General features: G+C 44.9%; 1 protein-coding gene across 1 annotated transcript in view; it reads right to left on the reverse strand.

Moving 5' to 3' along the window:
- Window positions 1–18,306, reverse strand: part of LOC119973221 (dynein heavy chain 3, axonemal-like) — a 714,697-nt gene that overhangs the window by 232,549 nt on the left and 463,842 nt on the right. Inside the window, exon 43 of the mRNA XM_038810887.1 lies at window positions 9,564–9,726. Coding sequence (XP_038666815.1) covers window positions 9,564–9,726 — 163 coding nt within the window. The remainder of the gene's footprint in view (window positions 1–9,563; window positions 9,727–18,306) is intronic.

Consider the following 18,306-nt stretch of genomic DNA (forward strand, 5'->3'; position numbering starts at 1 on the left):
AGGTCATGGGATAAATATGATGTATTTAATGGGAGATATTGAATATAAATCTAAAGTGCTTCTGTTTGAAGGATTTGTTATGTCTTTTGGATGTGTAAAAGGAACAGTTTGCAGGATTGGGTAGTGTTGTGTTATTTTCGGGGTTATCATTAAAATAAGGGGTGTTAAGAGATCCAATGTTTATTTAAAAGGTTAATTTGAGTTCATGGAATAAAGATTGTTTTAAAAACCACGTGTCCATAATTGTAATACTACACCTGGGGAACAAGCCGTGTGCTTCAAAAGTAACAATCCATTAAAGGTGGGGGTTGGTTGTACTCCAGGATACATTTTGGGGTTCTGAAAACACCAGTCCCCATAACAATAGTCTAAGAACTACAATTGTTAAGATCCCGGACGAGACTCCAACATTTCTTAGGATACTGGACAAGAACCCCAAACAATTAAACTGTGAGGAACAGGAGTGATTCCACTGACGAATAAGCATCTTTTATATCAAAACATTCTTAACTCAGGAAGCACATCGCAGGTCCAAAACCATTCATAAATAAAGTTAGCAAACACAAGGTTACTTGCTGCACATTTGCATACAGATTTCTTGGACAGACTGCCTGAAGAGAGAGGAATCCTTTCAGGAAAGAGACTGCAGATCCTTCTGTCTGTGTCAGACGACTGCTCAACCTGACAGCAGTTGGCAACATAGAACATTACAGCACAGAACAGGCCCTTCGGCCCTCGATGTTTTGCCGAGCATTGTCCGAAACCAAGATCAAGCTATCCCACTCCCTGTCATTCTAGTATGCTCCATGTGCCTATCCAATAACCGCTTGAAAGTTCCTAAAGTGTCCGACTCCACTATCAGTCCATTCCACACCCTAACCACTCTCTGAGTAAAGAACCTACCTCGGACATCCCTCCTATATCTCCCACCCTGAAACTTATAGTTATGCCCCCTTGTTACAGCTACATCCACCCGAGGAAATAGTCTCTGAACGTCCACTCAATCTATCCCCCTCATCATCTTATAAACCTCTATTAAGTCGCCTCTCATCCTCCTCCGCTCCAAAGAGAAAAGCCCTAGCTCCCTCAACCTTTCCTCATAAGACCTATCCTGTAGATCAGGCAGCATCCTGGTAAATCTCCTTTGTACACTTTCCAATGCTTCCACATCCTTCCTATAGTGAGGTGACCAGAACTGCACACTATATTCCAAATGTGGTCTCACCAGGGTCATGTACAGTTGCAGCATAACCCCGCGGCTCTTAAACTCAAGCCCATTGTTAATAAACGCTAACACACTATAGGCCTTTTTCACAGCTCTATCCACTTGAGTGGCAACCTTCAGAGATCTGTAGACATGAACCCCAAGATCTCCCTGTTCCTACACATTCCTCAGAACCCTGCCGTTGACCCTGTAATCCGCATTCAAATATTTTCTACCAAAATGAATCACCTCGCACTTATCAGGGTTAAACCCCATCTGCCATTTTTCGGCCCAGCTCTGCATCCTATCAATGTCTCTTTGCATCCGACAACAGCCCTCCACATTATCCACTGCTCCACCAATCTTGGTGTGCTGCTCAACTGAAAACTCCGAGCAGACTCACCAACCTATATCAAACTACAAACCTACAGACATACCTGGCTACTCCCATTAAATACATCATATTTATCCCATGACCTGCTTACCTAAATCTAAACACAATGGGCTGGATTAGAAGATAGGAGCAGAAGGCCTTTTGGCCCTTCGAGCCTGCTCCGCCATTCATCACGATCATGGCTGATCATCCAACTCAATAGCCTAATCCTGCTTTCTCCCCATAGCCTTTAATCTCATTTTCCCCATGTGCTATACCCAGCCACCTCTTGAATATATTCAAAGTTTTAGCATCAACTACTTCCTGTGGTCATGAATTCCACAGGCTCACCACTCTTTGTGTGAAGAAATGTCTCCTTATCTCTGTCCGAAATGGTTTACCCTGAATCCTCAGGTTGTGAACCCTGGTTCTGGACACCCATCATTGGTAACATCTTCCCTGCATCTACCCTGCCTAGTCCTGTTAGAATTTTGTAAGTCTCTATGAGATTCGCCCTCATTCTTCTGAACTCCAGCGAGAACAATCCCAACTTAGTCAATCTCTCCTCATATGACAGTCCTGCCATCCCTGGGTAGCCATCTAAGATGGCCACCTGCAAAGGACCATGGTAATTATGGCCAACCCAGGACTCAGAGAGATACACAGACGATATGTATCTAAAACACAGGTAACCAGATCTGACCGAAACCCCCGCTTGTTTACATTTCAATGGCCCATTTCCCCAGGACAATAGAACTCCAATCGAGCAGCCAGACTGATCGGCGCCACTCCCCTTACTCAGAGAGCACAACTGCCAAGGTCAATGACCGCTAAGGATCTGCCCAGCTACCAAAGCAGCCGCCCCTTTATTGGCTGAAATCGAAGAGAGTGATCAGAGCCCTGTCGAACTATTGAGTCCAAGGTTAAGGACCGCCCCAAAGAGCGCAAAATCCCAGGGGGTTTTATCCCGAGAGAGCGCAGTCATGTGTTCTGTCTCTTTTCAATCCGGCCTGTGCCTACCCAATTGCAGCAGGAACAGCCAGCTAAGTTCAAGATCAACGATCGCTACCTGACGGATGAGCCCAGCAGAGACAGAGCCACTTTCTTCGAACCAGCCATGTGAAATCCAGATAAAGGCCTTTATCCATTTGCACAGTGCCAATCACCCTGAAGTTAAGTATAGGTTATTGTAGCTGATAGGTGTAGTTTAACTCGTAGTAGATGCTGTGTTTGCATGTTGAAATAACTCTTGTGTATGTACATAAACCATCTTTTGAACTAATTCACTGGTTGTGTGGTCATTTGATCGATATAAGGGAAAGGCGTGTGGTTCACCGAGATAAATAAATAGAGCAACATTATTGGCGACTCTGGTCGGGCTCGATTAGAAGTGACTTTGTCACTCCGAGAGATCCCACAAACTTTGAATCCAATTGTGAGAAAGAGAAAGAACCACAAGTGCAAGTCCCATATCGACCAAATAACCGAATTTCGGAAGTGTGTACTAATCCGCATGCGTACCTAACAGGAAGAGTAAGATAAACCCATTAGAATTGTGTACAACTATTGAGCGATGTGAGCCATAAAATAGCTTAAGCCATACCCGCTGTTCAAATCGCAGCCTTATTCCCCTGTCCCAAATTCAAAGTAGAGAAAGAGATAAGAGAAAATAATGGCCACTAAAGCAATGGAAAGAATGATGAATCCACAGGAACCCGAGGTCGCAGCGACCAACAGAGCAGAGCAATGCCCCATATGGGAGGAAGAGTTAAGGAAATACTGAAAGGGGAAAGGATGGCCCCTTTGGTCGACTTTTTGTGCTAATGATGAGTCAGGTCCAGGAAATATAGGACAGATTTGGTGGGAGAACCTAAGCGAGGTCCACAAGAAAAACGTAGGGAAAGTCAGAAAGCTGATGGCAATAGTGTCCTCTTTGGCACAGCTGTGAGGCACAGAGGAGGTCGTGAAGATGCTCCGGAAGCAGCTAATTGAGAAGGAAGAAAAGGACGAGGGAAACAGTAACGAAAGCGAGAAGATAATTGAGCAACTCCGGGAACAGTTAGCAACTAAGGATAAGGAAACGGCGGATGTAAAACGCGCACATATCAATCTTGTCTAGTTCACCTGAGTAGCTTCCAGACCCAGTACGATAAAGCCTACCAAGATACACAGCATGCAGTCCTGGTAAGAGAGGAAACAGAACAACAGGTCGCTCAGCTAACCAGCAAATGCGCAGATTTAAAAGCAGCTTTGAGAGCGCTTCACAACTGCACTAAGGAACAGAGGCAGAGAACCGTTGAACATGCTAAAAGCCGACAGAAGATAGAAAAGTTAGTTGTTACTTTCAGTACAGAATGGCTTCAGGTACATTTTCGGGCAGGATTCAGATGAGTAAGATGCTCCCGTTTGGCAAGAGTTAAACAAAAGCGCCCAAAAATATGTAGAGGACACGGGAATTCAAAATCGGAACCCCATGCAGTACCGACTGCACAGGCAGCACACACCCCCACTCACAATTCGACCCCCATTAATCCGGTTACCACAGAACGCAGGTCATCGGATCAGGAGGAGCCTGATAACGTTTACACCTGGGCAGCACAGTAGCATAGTAGTTAGCACAATTGCTTCACAGCTCCAGGGTCCCAGGTTCGATTCCAGGCTTGTGTCGCCGTCTGTGCGGAGTCTGCACATTCTCCCCGCTTGTACATGGGTTTCCTCCGGGGGCTCTGGTTTCCTTGCACAGTGCAAAGATCTGCAGGTTAGGTGGATTGGTCACGCTAAATTGCCCCTTAGTGTCCAAAATTGCCCTTAGTGTTGGGTGGGGTTATGGGGATAGGGTGGAGCTGTGGGCTTGGGTAAGGTGCTCTTTCCAAGAGCCGGTGCAGACTCGATGGGCCGAATGGCCTCCTTCTGCACTGTAAATTCTATGATTCTATGACCACCCCATTATCCATAACCCAATTAAGAGACGCTTGCATGAAAATTATTCCATTCCAGCCCACCGCAGACCCGCACAGCTTCTTTGAGGAGGTGCGCCAACAAAAGGTTTTGTACAGCCAAGATGAGAGGGAGGAAGTAAAGCTAATAGTTATGAGCCTTAGCCAGTCCGTAAGGTCAGCATTGCCAGAACCCATGGTCGGCTCATGAAGAAAGTAAGGAGGTGTGGGATAGAGGGAAATTTGGCCAATTGGATAAGTAACTGGCTATCACATAGAAGACAGAGGGTGGTGGTGGATGTAAAATTTTCAGACTGGAGACCAGTTCCCAGCGGTGTACCAGAGGGATCAGTGCTGGGTCCTCTGCTATTTGTAATTGTTATCAATGACTTGGAGGAGGGGGCTGAAGGGTGGGTCAGTAAATTTGATGATGACACCAAGATTGGTGGAGTAGTGGATGAGGTGGAGGGCTGTTGTAGGCTGCAAAGACACATTGATAGGATGCAGAGCTGGGCCGCAAAATGGCAGCTGGAGTTTAACACTGATAAGTGCGAGGTGATTCATTTTGGTAGAAAATATTTGAATGCAGATTACAGGGTCAACGGCAGGGTTCTGAGGAATGTGGAGGAACAGAGAGATCTTGGGGTTGGCGTGAGTTGGCCTTGATAGATTGGGGAGAGTTACTTAAAGGGATGACAGTGGATAGACAATGGCAAATATTCAAGGAACGCTTGGATGAACGACAACAACTGTTCATTCCTGTCTGGCATAAAAGCAAAAGGGGTAAGAGAACCAATCCATGGCTTACAAAGGAAGTTAGAAATAGTATCCGATCCAAGGAAGAAGCATACAGATTGGCCAAGAAAAATAATAGATCTGAGGATTGGGAGCAGTTTAGAATTCAGCAAAGAAGGGCAAAGGGATTGATTAAGAAGGGGAAAGTACAGTACAAAAGGAAGCTTGCAGGGAACATAAAGATTGACACTAAGAGTTTCCACAGATATGTGAAGAGAAAGAGATTGGTAAAGACAAATGTAGGCCTGTGTTTTCTGTTTTCCATCTAATCCTGGGGATGCAAGCATAGTATCTGTTATTATCTTTGGTTAATATCTCGTTTTATTAGTCTCTCTCTCCTTACTCCAATTACCCGTTATGATTGTCACCATGTGTGATCCCTCATTTGTTATGGAATGGTAAGGTGAAGGAACCTTGGATGACAAGAGAATCGGAGCTTCTAGTCAAGAGAAAGAAGGAAGTTTATGTAAGGTTTGGGAAGCAAGGATCTGACACGGCTCTAGTGGGTTACAAGGTAGCCAGGAAGGAACTCAAAAATGGACTTAGGAGAGCTAGAAGGGGGCATGAAAAAGCCCTGGTGCGAAGGATTAGGGAAAACCCCAAGGCATTCAACACTTATGTAAGAAATAAGAGGATGATCAGAGTGAGTGTAGGGCCAATCAGGGATACTGGAGGGAACTTGTGCCTGGAGTCTGAGGAGATAGGGGAGGCCCTAAGTAAATATTTTTATTCAGTATTCACTGGAGAGAGGGACCTTGTTGCTCATGAGAACAGCGTGAATGAGGTTAATAGACTCCAACGGGTTTATGTTAAGGAGAATGTGCTGGAAATTCTGAAAAGCATCAGCATAGATAAGTCCCCTGGGCCTGATGGGATATACTCAAGGTTACCACGCGAAATGAGGGAGGAGATTGCTGCGCCGTTGGTGATGATCTTTGTGTCCTTACTCTCCATTGTAGTAGTGATGATTGGAGAGAGGCGAATATTGTTCCCCTGTTCAAGAAAGGGAATAGGGAAATCCCTGGGAATTACAGACCAGTCAGTCTTACATCTGTGGTGAGCAAAATATTGGAAAGGATTCTTAGAGAGATAGGATTTATGATTATTTAGAAAAACATAGTTTGATTAAAGATAGTCAGCATGGCTTTGTGAGGAGCAGGTCATGCCTCACAAACCTTATTGAATTGTTTGAGGATGTGACAAGACACATTGATGAAGGTCGGGCTGTGGATGTGGTATATATGGATTTCAGTAAAGCATTTGATAAGGTTTCCCATGGTAGGTTCATTCAGAAAGTTAGGCGGCAAGGGATTTGTAGATAGTGTCGAGGGCTGTTGCAGGTTACAACAGGACATTGACAGGATGCAGAGCTGGGCTGAGAAATGGCAGATGGAGTTCAACCTAGAAAAATGTTAAGGGATTAATTTATTAAGGTTGAATTTGAATGCTGAATACAGGGTTAAAGGCTTCTTGGAAGTGTGGAGGAACAGAGGGATCTTGGGGTCCACGTACATAGATCCCTCAAAGTTGCCACCCAGGTTGATCGGGTTGTTAAGAAGGCATATGGTGTGTTGGCTTTCATTAACAGGGGGATTGAGTTTAAGAGTCGCGAGCCTTTCTGCAGCTTTATAAAAGCCTGGTTAGACCACACTTGGAATATTGTGTCCAGTTCTGGTCGCCTCATTACAGGAAGGATGTGGATGTTTGGGAGAGGGTGCAGAGGGGATTTACCAGAATACTGCCTGGACTGGAGGGCATGTCTTATGAAGAAAGGTTGAGAGAACTAGGGCTTTTTTCACTGGTGCAAAGAAAGAAGAAAGGTGACTTGATAGAGGTGTACAAGGTGATTTCCGCCCCAGGGCGGAAATGGCTGTCACGAGGGGGACATAATTTTAAGGCGACTGGAGGAAGGTGTAGGGGAGATGTCAGAGGTAGGTTCTTTACACAGAGAGTAGTGGATGTGTGGACCTGGTCGGTGGGGCCAGAGAGCTGTCGCCAAGGCAGTCAGCACCGGGAAGCAAGTGAGCCCCTGATGGATTGAGATGTCCCTTTGGCAAATGTCGCAGCCCCCCACCCCACCCCCTGATCAGAATTTAAAAAAATATTACTGTAATAGTAATATTTTTAACTGTAACTGTGGAACAGTTCATGTTCCTTCTTGTTTCTTCCATGTATATTGCCTTCTTTTCCCTATCTTTTATTTTTGCTGTTACATGTTTGATCTGTGGGTGATTTATGGACATGTCTTTAAGGCAGCCTGTATTTTTACTTCAAGCAGAAGAGAGCCATGGTCTGTACCTTTAATTCAAATGGAATGATCTAGAAGGCTGTGCTGATTTAAATTGTGGACCGACACCAATGAGTGAGATTGGCTGGGACTCCGTCTGATTGATTTGGCTGGTGGCCAATGAATGAGCCCAGAATGTTGTGCTCTGCCCAGTAACAGGTGGAGTCTAAAGATTTGCAGGTTAGGTGAATTGGCCATGACTGTCCAAAAAAAAGTTAGCTGGGGTTACTGGGTTGCGGGGATGGGGTGACGGCGTGGGCTAAGTAGGGTGTTCTTTCCAAGAGCCGGTGCACTCGATGGGCCGAATGGCCTCCTTCTGCACTGTAAATTCTATGATTCTATGAGGTGGTGATTAGATATTATCCCACTGGAATGTTTCACAGAGCCACGATGTTCCATTTTAGTTTCTATTTGGGTCTGGCAGCGGTGGTGAAAGATCCAGCAAAATGCTCTCCAGACAATAGCTGCTAAGCTTCTTCAAAAAAGATCCAATTAGCCTGTGGGTGTTGGCTACTTGAAAACGGGGCCCGAGGGCAGGCCATGAACTGGGAGCAAACCTTGATAAAACAGGTCTCCGGCTCACCAGGAAAACTGGGAGTACAGGCTGTGAAACAAGGACTGTGATTCCCAAGCTACTGTGGAGAAAGCCTGCGGGGACACATCATCTGAAGCAAAGATTCTTTTCTCTTTACAGTCCTCCTCCCCCCCCCCCCCCCCTTGATGGGGAGGCAAGTTACAGTAGGCATTTGGTAATTAATATTCAACCAAATGTATCTGCTGCAAATTTCATCATTAATCTTGCTACAAATATACAGTAATTGTGCTTCAATTAACAAATCTGGTGACTGTAATTATTGGGCAGCCAAGGGCCAAAGACTTTGGGAATTTTTATATACATTATTGGTTACTTCAATTGTGTTGTGACTCCGGAGCCTATGGGGCTCGAATTGACCGTGCGCTAGCCCAGGGTGATGTAACACTTAACCGAGGCTTTTAATAACTACTCCTCCTCTGTCCAATGTTACATTGACCCCTGCAATGTTAATATCGCTCAATTTGAAAAATTCCCAGTTTTTGGACTGACATCATTCATGTTGATAAATATATAAACAGATCTGAAATTTACATAAACTAAATGAAATCCACTGGCCATTTATCTCAATGCTTTTTGTGGGGTTTAACTTGACTGGCTCAATACCCCAACCACGGGAAACCTCAGCGAGCAGGTGAATGCTGTCAGGTCTGCTCACATTTCAAAGCCAGTGCACCTCAGGATAATTTCTCGCACAAGCACTCTGAGACATTTCATTGTGATCGGACATTAAATGCAATTTCTTTTGATATTCTTTACCTCTTCAATTGTAGGGATGTGTCTGAACCTTAATGGGTCAACATTACATATTTGTACAATTTTAATATCCTGCTGACAGATCTAAAATTTGAGCCCTGCCACTGCCTCTGGGTAAAAAAGGAACTGTCCCCTAAACTCTTAGACTCTAAATAATTCCCCATCGTAAATTATTTTCTCATTGGCTTGAGTGAGTGGATTTATATTTTAAACATGGATATGGCTAAAGCTCTTCACCAGGGCTGAGAGATAGTGAATACAAATCAATCAGACCTGCACTCCTTCACAACTAAGTTGCACACAATTTTCCTCAGCTGTTTTCCCGATCAAACAGCAGACAATACACTGCACCAGGTAAACCAGGTCACTACAATTTCACCACCAGTGACCCATTGGGATAGCCTCTGAGAAAATTCAGAGTGAGCACGTGGATAGATGTAGAAATTATCTGCTGGGGATTAAAGGAGTCATCTTTGCCTGCACATATCTTGGGTACGTTTTCCACGTGTGTCACAGAATGATTGGGAACCAAATAGACTGATTGCATGGTGAAATTCCGAATGTTTTCTTCATGGTCCAAGGATCAGTAAAACATCGAAACACATTTCACAAAAGCGTACCTGAGATGCTGCAAAATCCAACTTTTCCAGCCCGACTGTGTATCTGTTCTTATTGGTCAACAACTCGAGTCTTTTCTTTTCCAACAGGGTTTTGAATATTTTAATCAATTCTAGGTAGGACGTGGGTGTGATGTACGTTCTCCTTTGAAGAGTTTCGTAGAATCTGGAGATGACAAGTTAGTGACCACGTTATATCTGAAACGTCAGCAGAAGATGCTGAAATACTCAACAAGTCAGGCTGAATCTGTGGAGAGAAGATCAGATTGAACAGCACTGGCTTATGGAGGTGAACAGAGTTTCCAGTAGCCCCCGTTAGTCTGGATATTGTGACATTTTATCTTTGTATTTTCTCCACGGTAGGGTCCAAAGCCAGCCTAACTCTCAGAAGGGAAAGGATCTGGAGAAGGCAAATCCGATTCACTGCCCCATCCTGGAGTAGGGATTCTATTCCTGACCTGAGGGATGTGGAAACCCAACACCACTGACCCCGGGAGGGGAGGGGGGGGGGGGGGGGGGGATTCCAACCCCAGATCCAGGGCAGTTATTCTCAAAGACAGTCTAATCCTATTCTCCCTCACTCCCCCATCCTTTAATATCCCACCCAGTCTAACTGCAATCATCCCCATAAACTCCAAATCATAAATACCAATTTATTGAACCTTCAACATTTCACCCAATCTAATCCCATTTTCTGCTGTCTCCAATTATTTTGAAACATCTCCTGTTGAACTGATTATAATTACTTATAATAATTGTTTGTTCTGATTGAACACAGAAAACACATTCCATGTTCTACCCACTCTCTGTGTGAGTAAACTGACTCTACCCTCTCTAGGATTTTCACGTTTAGCTGTACTGCAATTTTTCAATTCAATTGTACCGTTCTAGGCTTTGCTGGATCATCACAGTTTATAGTCACCATTCTATCTGCATTCAGCGTTATGATTGAGTAGCCTGTTGAGTCGGCGTTACGGGTAATGTATTTGCATGGATCGAGGATTGATTAACTAACAGAAAGCAAAGAGTGAGGATAAATGGGTGTTTTTGTAGTTGGCGATCAGTGGCTAGTGGTGTGCCTCAGTGTTTGGACCTCAATTTTTTACAATTTCCATCGATGATTTGGAGTTGGGGACCAAATTTCAGGAATTTAAATTAATCTAGAATTGTGTGGTGAAGGTTAACAAGGGGCTGCCCCACCCACTCACATACTGGTTGGCAGTTAAGTGTCAGTCACCTTAAGCTACTTTGATCTAAAAGCAGGTGGGGGGGGGGGGGGGGGGGAGTCAACTCAGGCCAATTTAAAAAGAGCAACTTTAACTCACTCCCAGTTAGTTCTCCCTGGGGGGGGGGGGGGGAGAGAAGGGTGAACAGCCAGCTGTTGTGGTGCACATAGGCACCAACAATATAAGTAAAACACGGGATGAGGTCCTACAAGCTGAATTCAAGGAGTTAGGAGTTAAACTAAAAAGTAGGACCTCAAAGGTATTAATCTCAGGCTTCGTACCAGTGCCACGAACTAGTCAGTGTAGGAATGTCAGGATAGATAGGATGAATGCGTGACTCGAGAGATGGTGCAAGAGTGAAGGATTCAAATTCCTGGGGCATTGGAACCGGTTCTGGGGGAGGTGGGACCAGTACAAACCGGACGGTCTGCACCTGGGCAGGACTGGAACCGATGTCCTGGGAGAGGATGTTTGCTCGAGCTGTTGGGGATGGTTTAAACTAATGTGGCAGGGGGATGGGATCCAATGTAGGAAGTTGGAGAGAAGTAAAACGGGGCCAGAAACAAAAAGCAGTAAGACGGAAAGTGTAAGGCAGAGAAGCCATAGTCAAAAATCAAAAAGGGCCACAGTACAGGGTACAGTAACTGAGGAAAGTGTGAAAAGGAAGGTGGCCAATGCAGGATTGAGGGTGTTGTACCTAAATGCGCGCAGTACACGGAACAAGGTAAATGAGCTTGTTGCGCACATTGAAATTGGCCGATACAATGTTATGGGCATCATAGAGACGTGGCTGCAAGGGGATCAGGGCTGGGATCTAAATATCCAAGGATACATGTCCTATTGAAAGGACAGGCAGATGGGAAAAGGGGGTGGGGTTGCATTGTTAGTAAGGAATGACGTTAAATCGATAGCAAGGAGCGATATAGGATCGGAAGGCATAGAATCTCTGTGGGTAGAGTTGAGGAATCGCAAAGGTAAAAAGACCCTGATGGGAGTTATGTACAGGCCTCGGAGCAGTAGTCAGGATGTGGGGCAGAACATAAATCAGGAGATAGAAAAGGTAAGTAAGAAAGGCAACATTACAATAATCGGGGGGACTTCAATATGCAGGTGGACTGGGAAAATCAGGTTTGATAGGGGATCCCGAGAAATGGAATTTGTGGAATGTCTAAGAGATGTTTTTTTGGAGCAGCTTGTGATGGAGCCCACTAGGGAACAGGCAATTCTGGATTTGGTGATGTGGAATGAGGCAGATTTGATTAGGGAACTTAAGGTGAAGGAACCCTTGGGGAGCAATGACGACAATATGATAGAATTTACCCTGCAGTTTGAGAGGGAGAAGATGTAATCAGATGTAACAGTATTACAATTAAATAAGGGTAACTGCAAAGACATGAGGGAGGAGCTGGCCAGAGTTGATTGGAAAAGGAGCCGCAGGGAAGAGAGTGGAACAGCAATGGCAGGGTTTTTGGGGGGTTATTAGGGAGGCACAACAGAAATTCATCCCAAGGAGGAGGAAACATGCTAAGGGGAGGACAAGGCATCCATGGCTGATGAGGGATGTCAAGGACAGCATAAAGGCTAAGGAAAAAGCATACAAAGTGGTAAGGATTAGTGCGAAGCCGGAGGATTGGGAATCATTTAAAAGCGAGCAGAGGACAACTAAAAAAGCAATAAGGGGGGAGAAGATGAAGTATGAGTGCAAGCTAGCTAGTAATATAAAGGAAGATAGGAGGAGATTATTTTCAATATATAAAGGTTTTTTTTGAGTCATCGGTTAGCTGAGGTCTGTATAAAAGACAGAGAGACTGCGCACAAAGTAAGCGAGCACTTTCCAGGAGACTCATCCGGAGGGAGACTCATACAGAGGGAGGATTGAAACTTGGTAATTTGGTGCAGTGAGGTAAATCAGCAAAGGTAAGTGGAAAATCTAATTCTGCTGTTTTTCAGTTAAAAGTGCAGTGTGGAGCTTAGTGTCTGATTGGTTGAAGCTGCCCCCACCCTAATTGCTGAGAGGCAGTTATCTGGCAATCACCTGAGGCCTGTTGAGGCCTGTTTAGGGGCACATTGTATTCTTCTCTTTGAAGTTAAGGTTTTTTTTGAGTCATCGGTTAGCTGAGGTCTGTATAAAAGACAGAGACAGCGCACAAAGTAAGCGAGCACTTTTCCAGGAGACTCATCCAGAGTGAGACTCATCCAGAGTGGGAGATTGAAACTTGGTAATTTGGTGCAGTGAGGTAATTCGGTGCAGAGTGTGAGGAGGTGCTCTTTAACCCTGGTAAGTGACTGGTAAGTAGTCTCTCTTTTTCTTTTCATTGTCTAATTTACTTATTTTTATTTTGAAATTGTAGTTGTTTAAGTTTACCAAGGGTTTAAGACATGGCAGGAGATCCCAGACCTGTGTCATGCTCCTCGTGTGCGATGTGGGAGCTCAGGGACACGTCCACTGTCCCTGGCTCCTTCACGTGCAAGAAGTGTGTTCAGTTGCAGCTCTTGTTAGACCGCTTGACGGCTCTAGAGCTGCGGATGGACTCACTTTGGAGCATCCGCGATGCTGAGGAGGTCGTGGATAGCACGTTTAGCGAGTTGGTCACACCGCAGGTGAAGGTTACTGAGGGAGATAGAAAATGAGTGACCAAAAGAAAGAGCAAGAGTAGGAAGGCAGTGCAGGTGTCCCCTGCGGTCATCTCCCTGCAAAACAGATATACCGCTTTGGATACTGTTGAGGAAGATGGCTCACCAGGGGAAGGCAGCAGCAGCCAGGTTCATGGCACCGTGGCTGGCTCTGCTGCACAGCAGGGCAGGAAGAAAATGGCAGGGCTATAGTGATAGGGGACTCGATCGTAAGGGGAATAGACAGGTGGTTCTGTGGACGCAATCGAGACTCCAGGATGGTATGTTGCCTCCCTGGTGCAAGGGTCAAGGATGTCTCGGAGCGGCTGCAGGACATTCTGGGGGGGGGAGGGTGAACAGCCAGCTGTCGTGGTGCACATAGGCACCAACGATATAGGTAAAAAACGGGATGAGGTCCTACAAGCGGAATTCAGGGAGTTAGGAGTTAAACTAAAAAGTAGGACCTCAAAGGTAGTAATCTCAGGATTGCTACCAGTGCCACGAGCTAGTCAGAGTAGGAATGTCAGGATAGATAGGATGAATGCGTGGCTTGAGAGATGGTGCAAGAGGGAGGGATTCAAATTCCTGGGGCATTGGGACCGGTTCTGGGGGAGGTGGGACCAGTACAAACCGGACGGTCTGCACTTGGGCAGGACTGGAACCGATGTCCTAGGGGGGGTGTTTTCTAGAGCTGTTGGGGAGGGTTTAAACTAATGTGGCCGGGGGATGGGAACCAATGCTGGAAGTTGGAAGGTAGTAAAACAGGGACAGAAACAAAAAGAAGTAAGGGGAAAAGTGCAAGGCAGAGAAGACATAGTCAGAAATCCATAAGGGCGACAGTACAAGGTACAGTGACTGAGGGGAGCACAGTGAATAGGCCCAGTAATAACAAAAGGAATAAAACTGGAGATGTTAAGATTCAAAACAGAGGTAAAAAAACCAACATAAGTGTACTTTACCTGAATGCTCGTAGTATTCGGAATAAAGTAAATGAGTTGGTGGCACAAATCATTGTAAATGACTATGATTTAGTGGCCATTACTGAAACATGGTTAAAGGATGGTCACGACTGGGAGTTAAATATCCGAGGGTATCAAACTATTCGGAAGGACAGAGTGGATGGTAAGGGAGGTGGTGTTGCTCTGTTATTTAAGGATGACATCCGGGCAATAGTAAGGGATGACATCGGTGCTATGGAGGATAAGGTTGAATCTATTTGGGTGGAAATCAGGAATAGTAAGGCGAAAAAGTCACTGATGGGAGTAGTCTATCGGCCACCAAATAGTAACGAGATGGTGAGGCAGGCAATAAACAAAGAAATAACTGATGCATGTAGAAATGGTACAGCAGTTATCATGGGGGATTTTAATCTACATGTCGATTGGTTTAACCAGGTCGGTCAAGGCAACCGAGAGGAGGAGTTTATAGAATGTATCCGCGATAGTTTCCTAGAACAGTATGTAATGGAACCTACGAGGGAACAAGCGGTCCTAGATCTTGTCCTGTGTAATGAGACAGGATTGATTCATGATCTCATAGTTAGGGATCCTCTCGGAAGGAGCGATCACAATATGGTGGAATTTAAAATACAGATGGAGGGTGAGAAAGTAAAATCAAATACTAGTGTTTTGTGTTTAAACAAAGGAGATTACAAGGGGATGAGAGAAGAACTAGCTAAGGTAGACTGGGAGCTAAGACTTTATGGTGGAACAGTTGAGGAACAGTGGAGAACCTTCCAAGCGATTTTTCACAGTGCTCAGCAAAGGTTTATACCAACAAAAAGGAAGGACGGAAGAAAGAGGGAAAATAGACCGTGGATATCTAAGGCAATAAGGGAGAGTATCAAATTGAAGGAAAAAGCATATAAAGTGGCAAAGATTGCTGGGAGATTAGAGGACTGGGAAATCTTTAGGGGGCAACAGAAAGCTACTAAAAAAGCTATAAAGAAGAGTAAGATAGAGTATGAGAGTAAACTTGCTCAGAATATAAAAACAGACAGTAAAAGTTTTTACAAATATATAAGACAAAAAAGAGTGGCTAAGGTAAATATTGGTCCTTTAGAGGATGAGAAGGGAGTTTTAATAATGGGAAATGAGGAAATGGCTGAGGAACTGAACAGGTTTTTTGGGTCGGTCTTCACAGTGGAAGACACAAATAACATGCCAGCGACTGATAGAAATGAGGCTATGACAGGTGAGGACCTTGAGAGGATTGTTATCACTAAGGAGGGAGTGATGGGCAAGCTAATGGGGCTAAAGGTAGACAAGTCTCCTGGCCCTGATGGAATGCATCCCAGAGTGCTAAAAGAGATGGCTAGGGAAATTGCAGATGCACTAGTGATAATTTACCGAAATTCAATAGACTCTGGGGTGGTCCCGGTGGATTGGAAATTAGCAAACGTGACGCCACTGTTTAAAAAAGGAGGTAGGCAGAAAGCAGGAAATTATAGGCCAGTGAGTTTAACTTCGGTAATAGGGAAGATGCTGGAATCTATCATCAAGGAAGAAATTGCGAGGCATCTGGATAGAAATTGTCCCATTGGGCAGACGCAGCATGGGTTCGTAAAAGGCAGGTCGTGCCTAACTAATTTAGTGGAATTTTTTGAGGACATTACCAGTGCAGTAGATAACGGGGAGCCGATGGATGTGGTATATCTGGATTTCCAGAAAGCCTTTGACAAGGTGCCACACAAAAGGTTGCTGCATAAGATAAAGATGCATGGCATTAAGGGTAAAGTAGTAGCATGGATAGAGGATTGGTTAATTAATAGAAAGAAAAGAGTTGGGATAAATGGGTGTTTCTCTGGTTGGCAATCAGTAGCTAGTGGTGTCCCTCAGGGATCCGTGTTGGGCCCACAATTGTTCACAATTTACATTGATGATTTGGAGTTGGGGACCAAGGGCAATGTGTCCAAGTTTGCAGATGACACTAAGATGAGTGGTAAAGCGAAAAGTGCAGAGGATACTGGAAGTCTGCAGAGGGATTTGGATAGGTTAAGTGAATGGGCTCGGGTCTGGCAGATGGAATACAATGTTGACAAATGTGAGGTTATCCATTTTGGTAGGAATAACAGCAAACGGGATTATTATTTAAATGATAAAATATTAAAGCATGCCGCTGTTCAGAGAGACTTGGGTGTGCTAGTGCATGAGTCACAGAAGGTTGGTTTACAAGAGCAACAGGTGATTAAGAAGGCAAATGGAATTTTGTCCTTCATTGCTAGAGGGATGGAGTTTAAGACTAGGGAGGTTATGTTGCAATTGTATAAGGTGTTAGTGCGGCCACACCTGGAGTATTGTGTTCAGTTTTGGTCTCCTTACTTGAGAAAGGACGTACTGGCGCTGGAGGGTGTGCAGAGGAGATTCACTAGGTTAATCCCAGAGCTGAAGGGGTTGGATTATGAGGAGAGGTTGAGTAGACTGGGACTGTACTCGTTGGAATTTAGAAGGATGAGGGGGGATCTTATAGAAACATTTAAAATTATGAAGGGAATAGATAGGATAGATGCGGGAAGGTTGTTTCCACTGGCGGGTGACAGCAGAACTAGGGGGCATAGCCTCAAAATAAGGGGAAGTAGATGTAGGACTGAGTTTAGGAGGAACTTCTTCACCCAAAGGGTTGTGAATCTATGGAATTCCTTGCCCAGTGAAGCAGTTGAGGCTCCTTCATTACATGTTTTTAAGGTAAAGATAGATAGTTTTTTGAAGAATAAAGGGATTAAGGGTTATGGTGTTCGGGCCGGAAAGTGGAGCTGAGTCCACAAAAGATCAGCCATGATCTAATTGAATGGCGGAGCAGGCTCGAGGGGCCAGATGGCCTACTCCTGCTCCTAGTTCTTATGTTCTTATGTTCTTATAAAAGGTAAGAGAGAGGCAAAAATAGACATTGGCCACTAGAAAATGTGGCTGGAGAAGTAATAATAGGAGACAAAGAAATGGCAGACGAACTGAATAGTTACTTTGCATCAGTCTTCACGGTGGAAGACACCAGTGGGATGCCAGAGCTCCAGGAGAACCAAGTGACAGAGGTGAGTGCAGTGACCATTACTAAGGAGAAGGTTCTGGGGAAACTGAAAGGTGTGAAGGTGGATAAGTCACTTGGCCCAGATGGACTACACCCCAGGGTTCTAAAAGAGATAGCTGAGGAGATTGTGGAGGCATTAGTGAAGATCTTTCAGGAATCACTGGGGGCAGGAAGGGTCTCAGAGGACTGGAAGGTGGCTACTGTAACACCAATGTTTAAGAAGGGAGGGAGGCAGAAGACGGGACATTATAGGCCGGTTAGCCTGACTTCGGTCATTGGTAAGATTTTAGAGTCTGTTATTAAAGGTGAGATCGCGAAGCACTTGGAAGTGCATGGTAAAATAGGACTGAGTCAGCACGGCTTTGTCAAAGGGAGATCATGTCTAACAAATCTGAGTAGAGTTCTTTGAGGAGGTAACAAGAAAGTTAGACAAAGGAGAATCAGTCGATGTGATTTATTTAGATTTCCAGAAGGCCTTTGACAAGGTGCCGCATAGGAGACTGTTAAATAAGTTCAGAGCCCATGGCGTTAAGGGTAGGATCCTGGCATGGATAGAGGATTGGCTGACTGGCAGAAAGCAAAGAGTGGGGATAAAGGGGTCTTTTTCAGGATGGCAGCCAGTGACTAGTGGTGTGCCTCAGGGGTCTGTGCTGGGACCACAACTTTTTGCAGTATACATTAATGATCTGGAAGAAGGTACTGAAGGCACTGTTGGTAGGTTTGCAGATGATACAAAGATCTGTAGAGGGACAGGTAGTATTGAGGAAGCAAGGGGGTTGCAGAAGGACTTGGACAAGCTAGGAGAGTGAGCAATGAAGTGGCAAATGAAATACAATGTGGAAAAGTGTGAGGTTATGCACTTTGGAAAGAGGAATCTAGGCATA

The sequence above is a fragment of the Scyliorhinus canicula genome, chromosome 11 (genome assembly GCF_902713615.1).
Source record: "Scyliorhinus canicula chromosome 11, sScyCan1.1, whole genome shotgun sequence".
In the NCBI taxonomy this organism is placed as follows: Eukaryota; Metazoa; Chordata; class Chondrichthyes; order Carcharhiniformes; family Scyliorhinidae; genus Scyliorhinus; species Scyliorhinus canicula.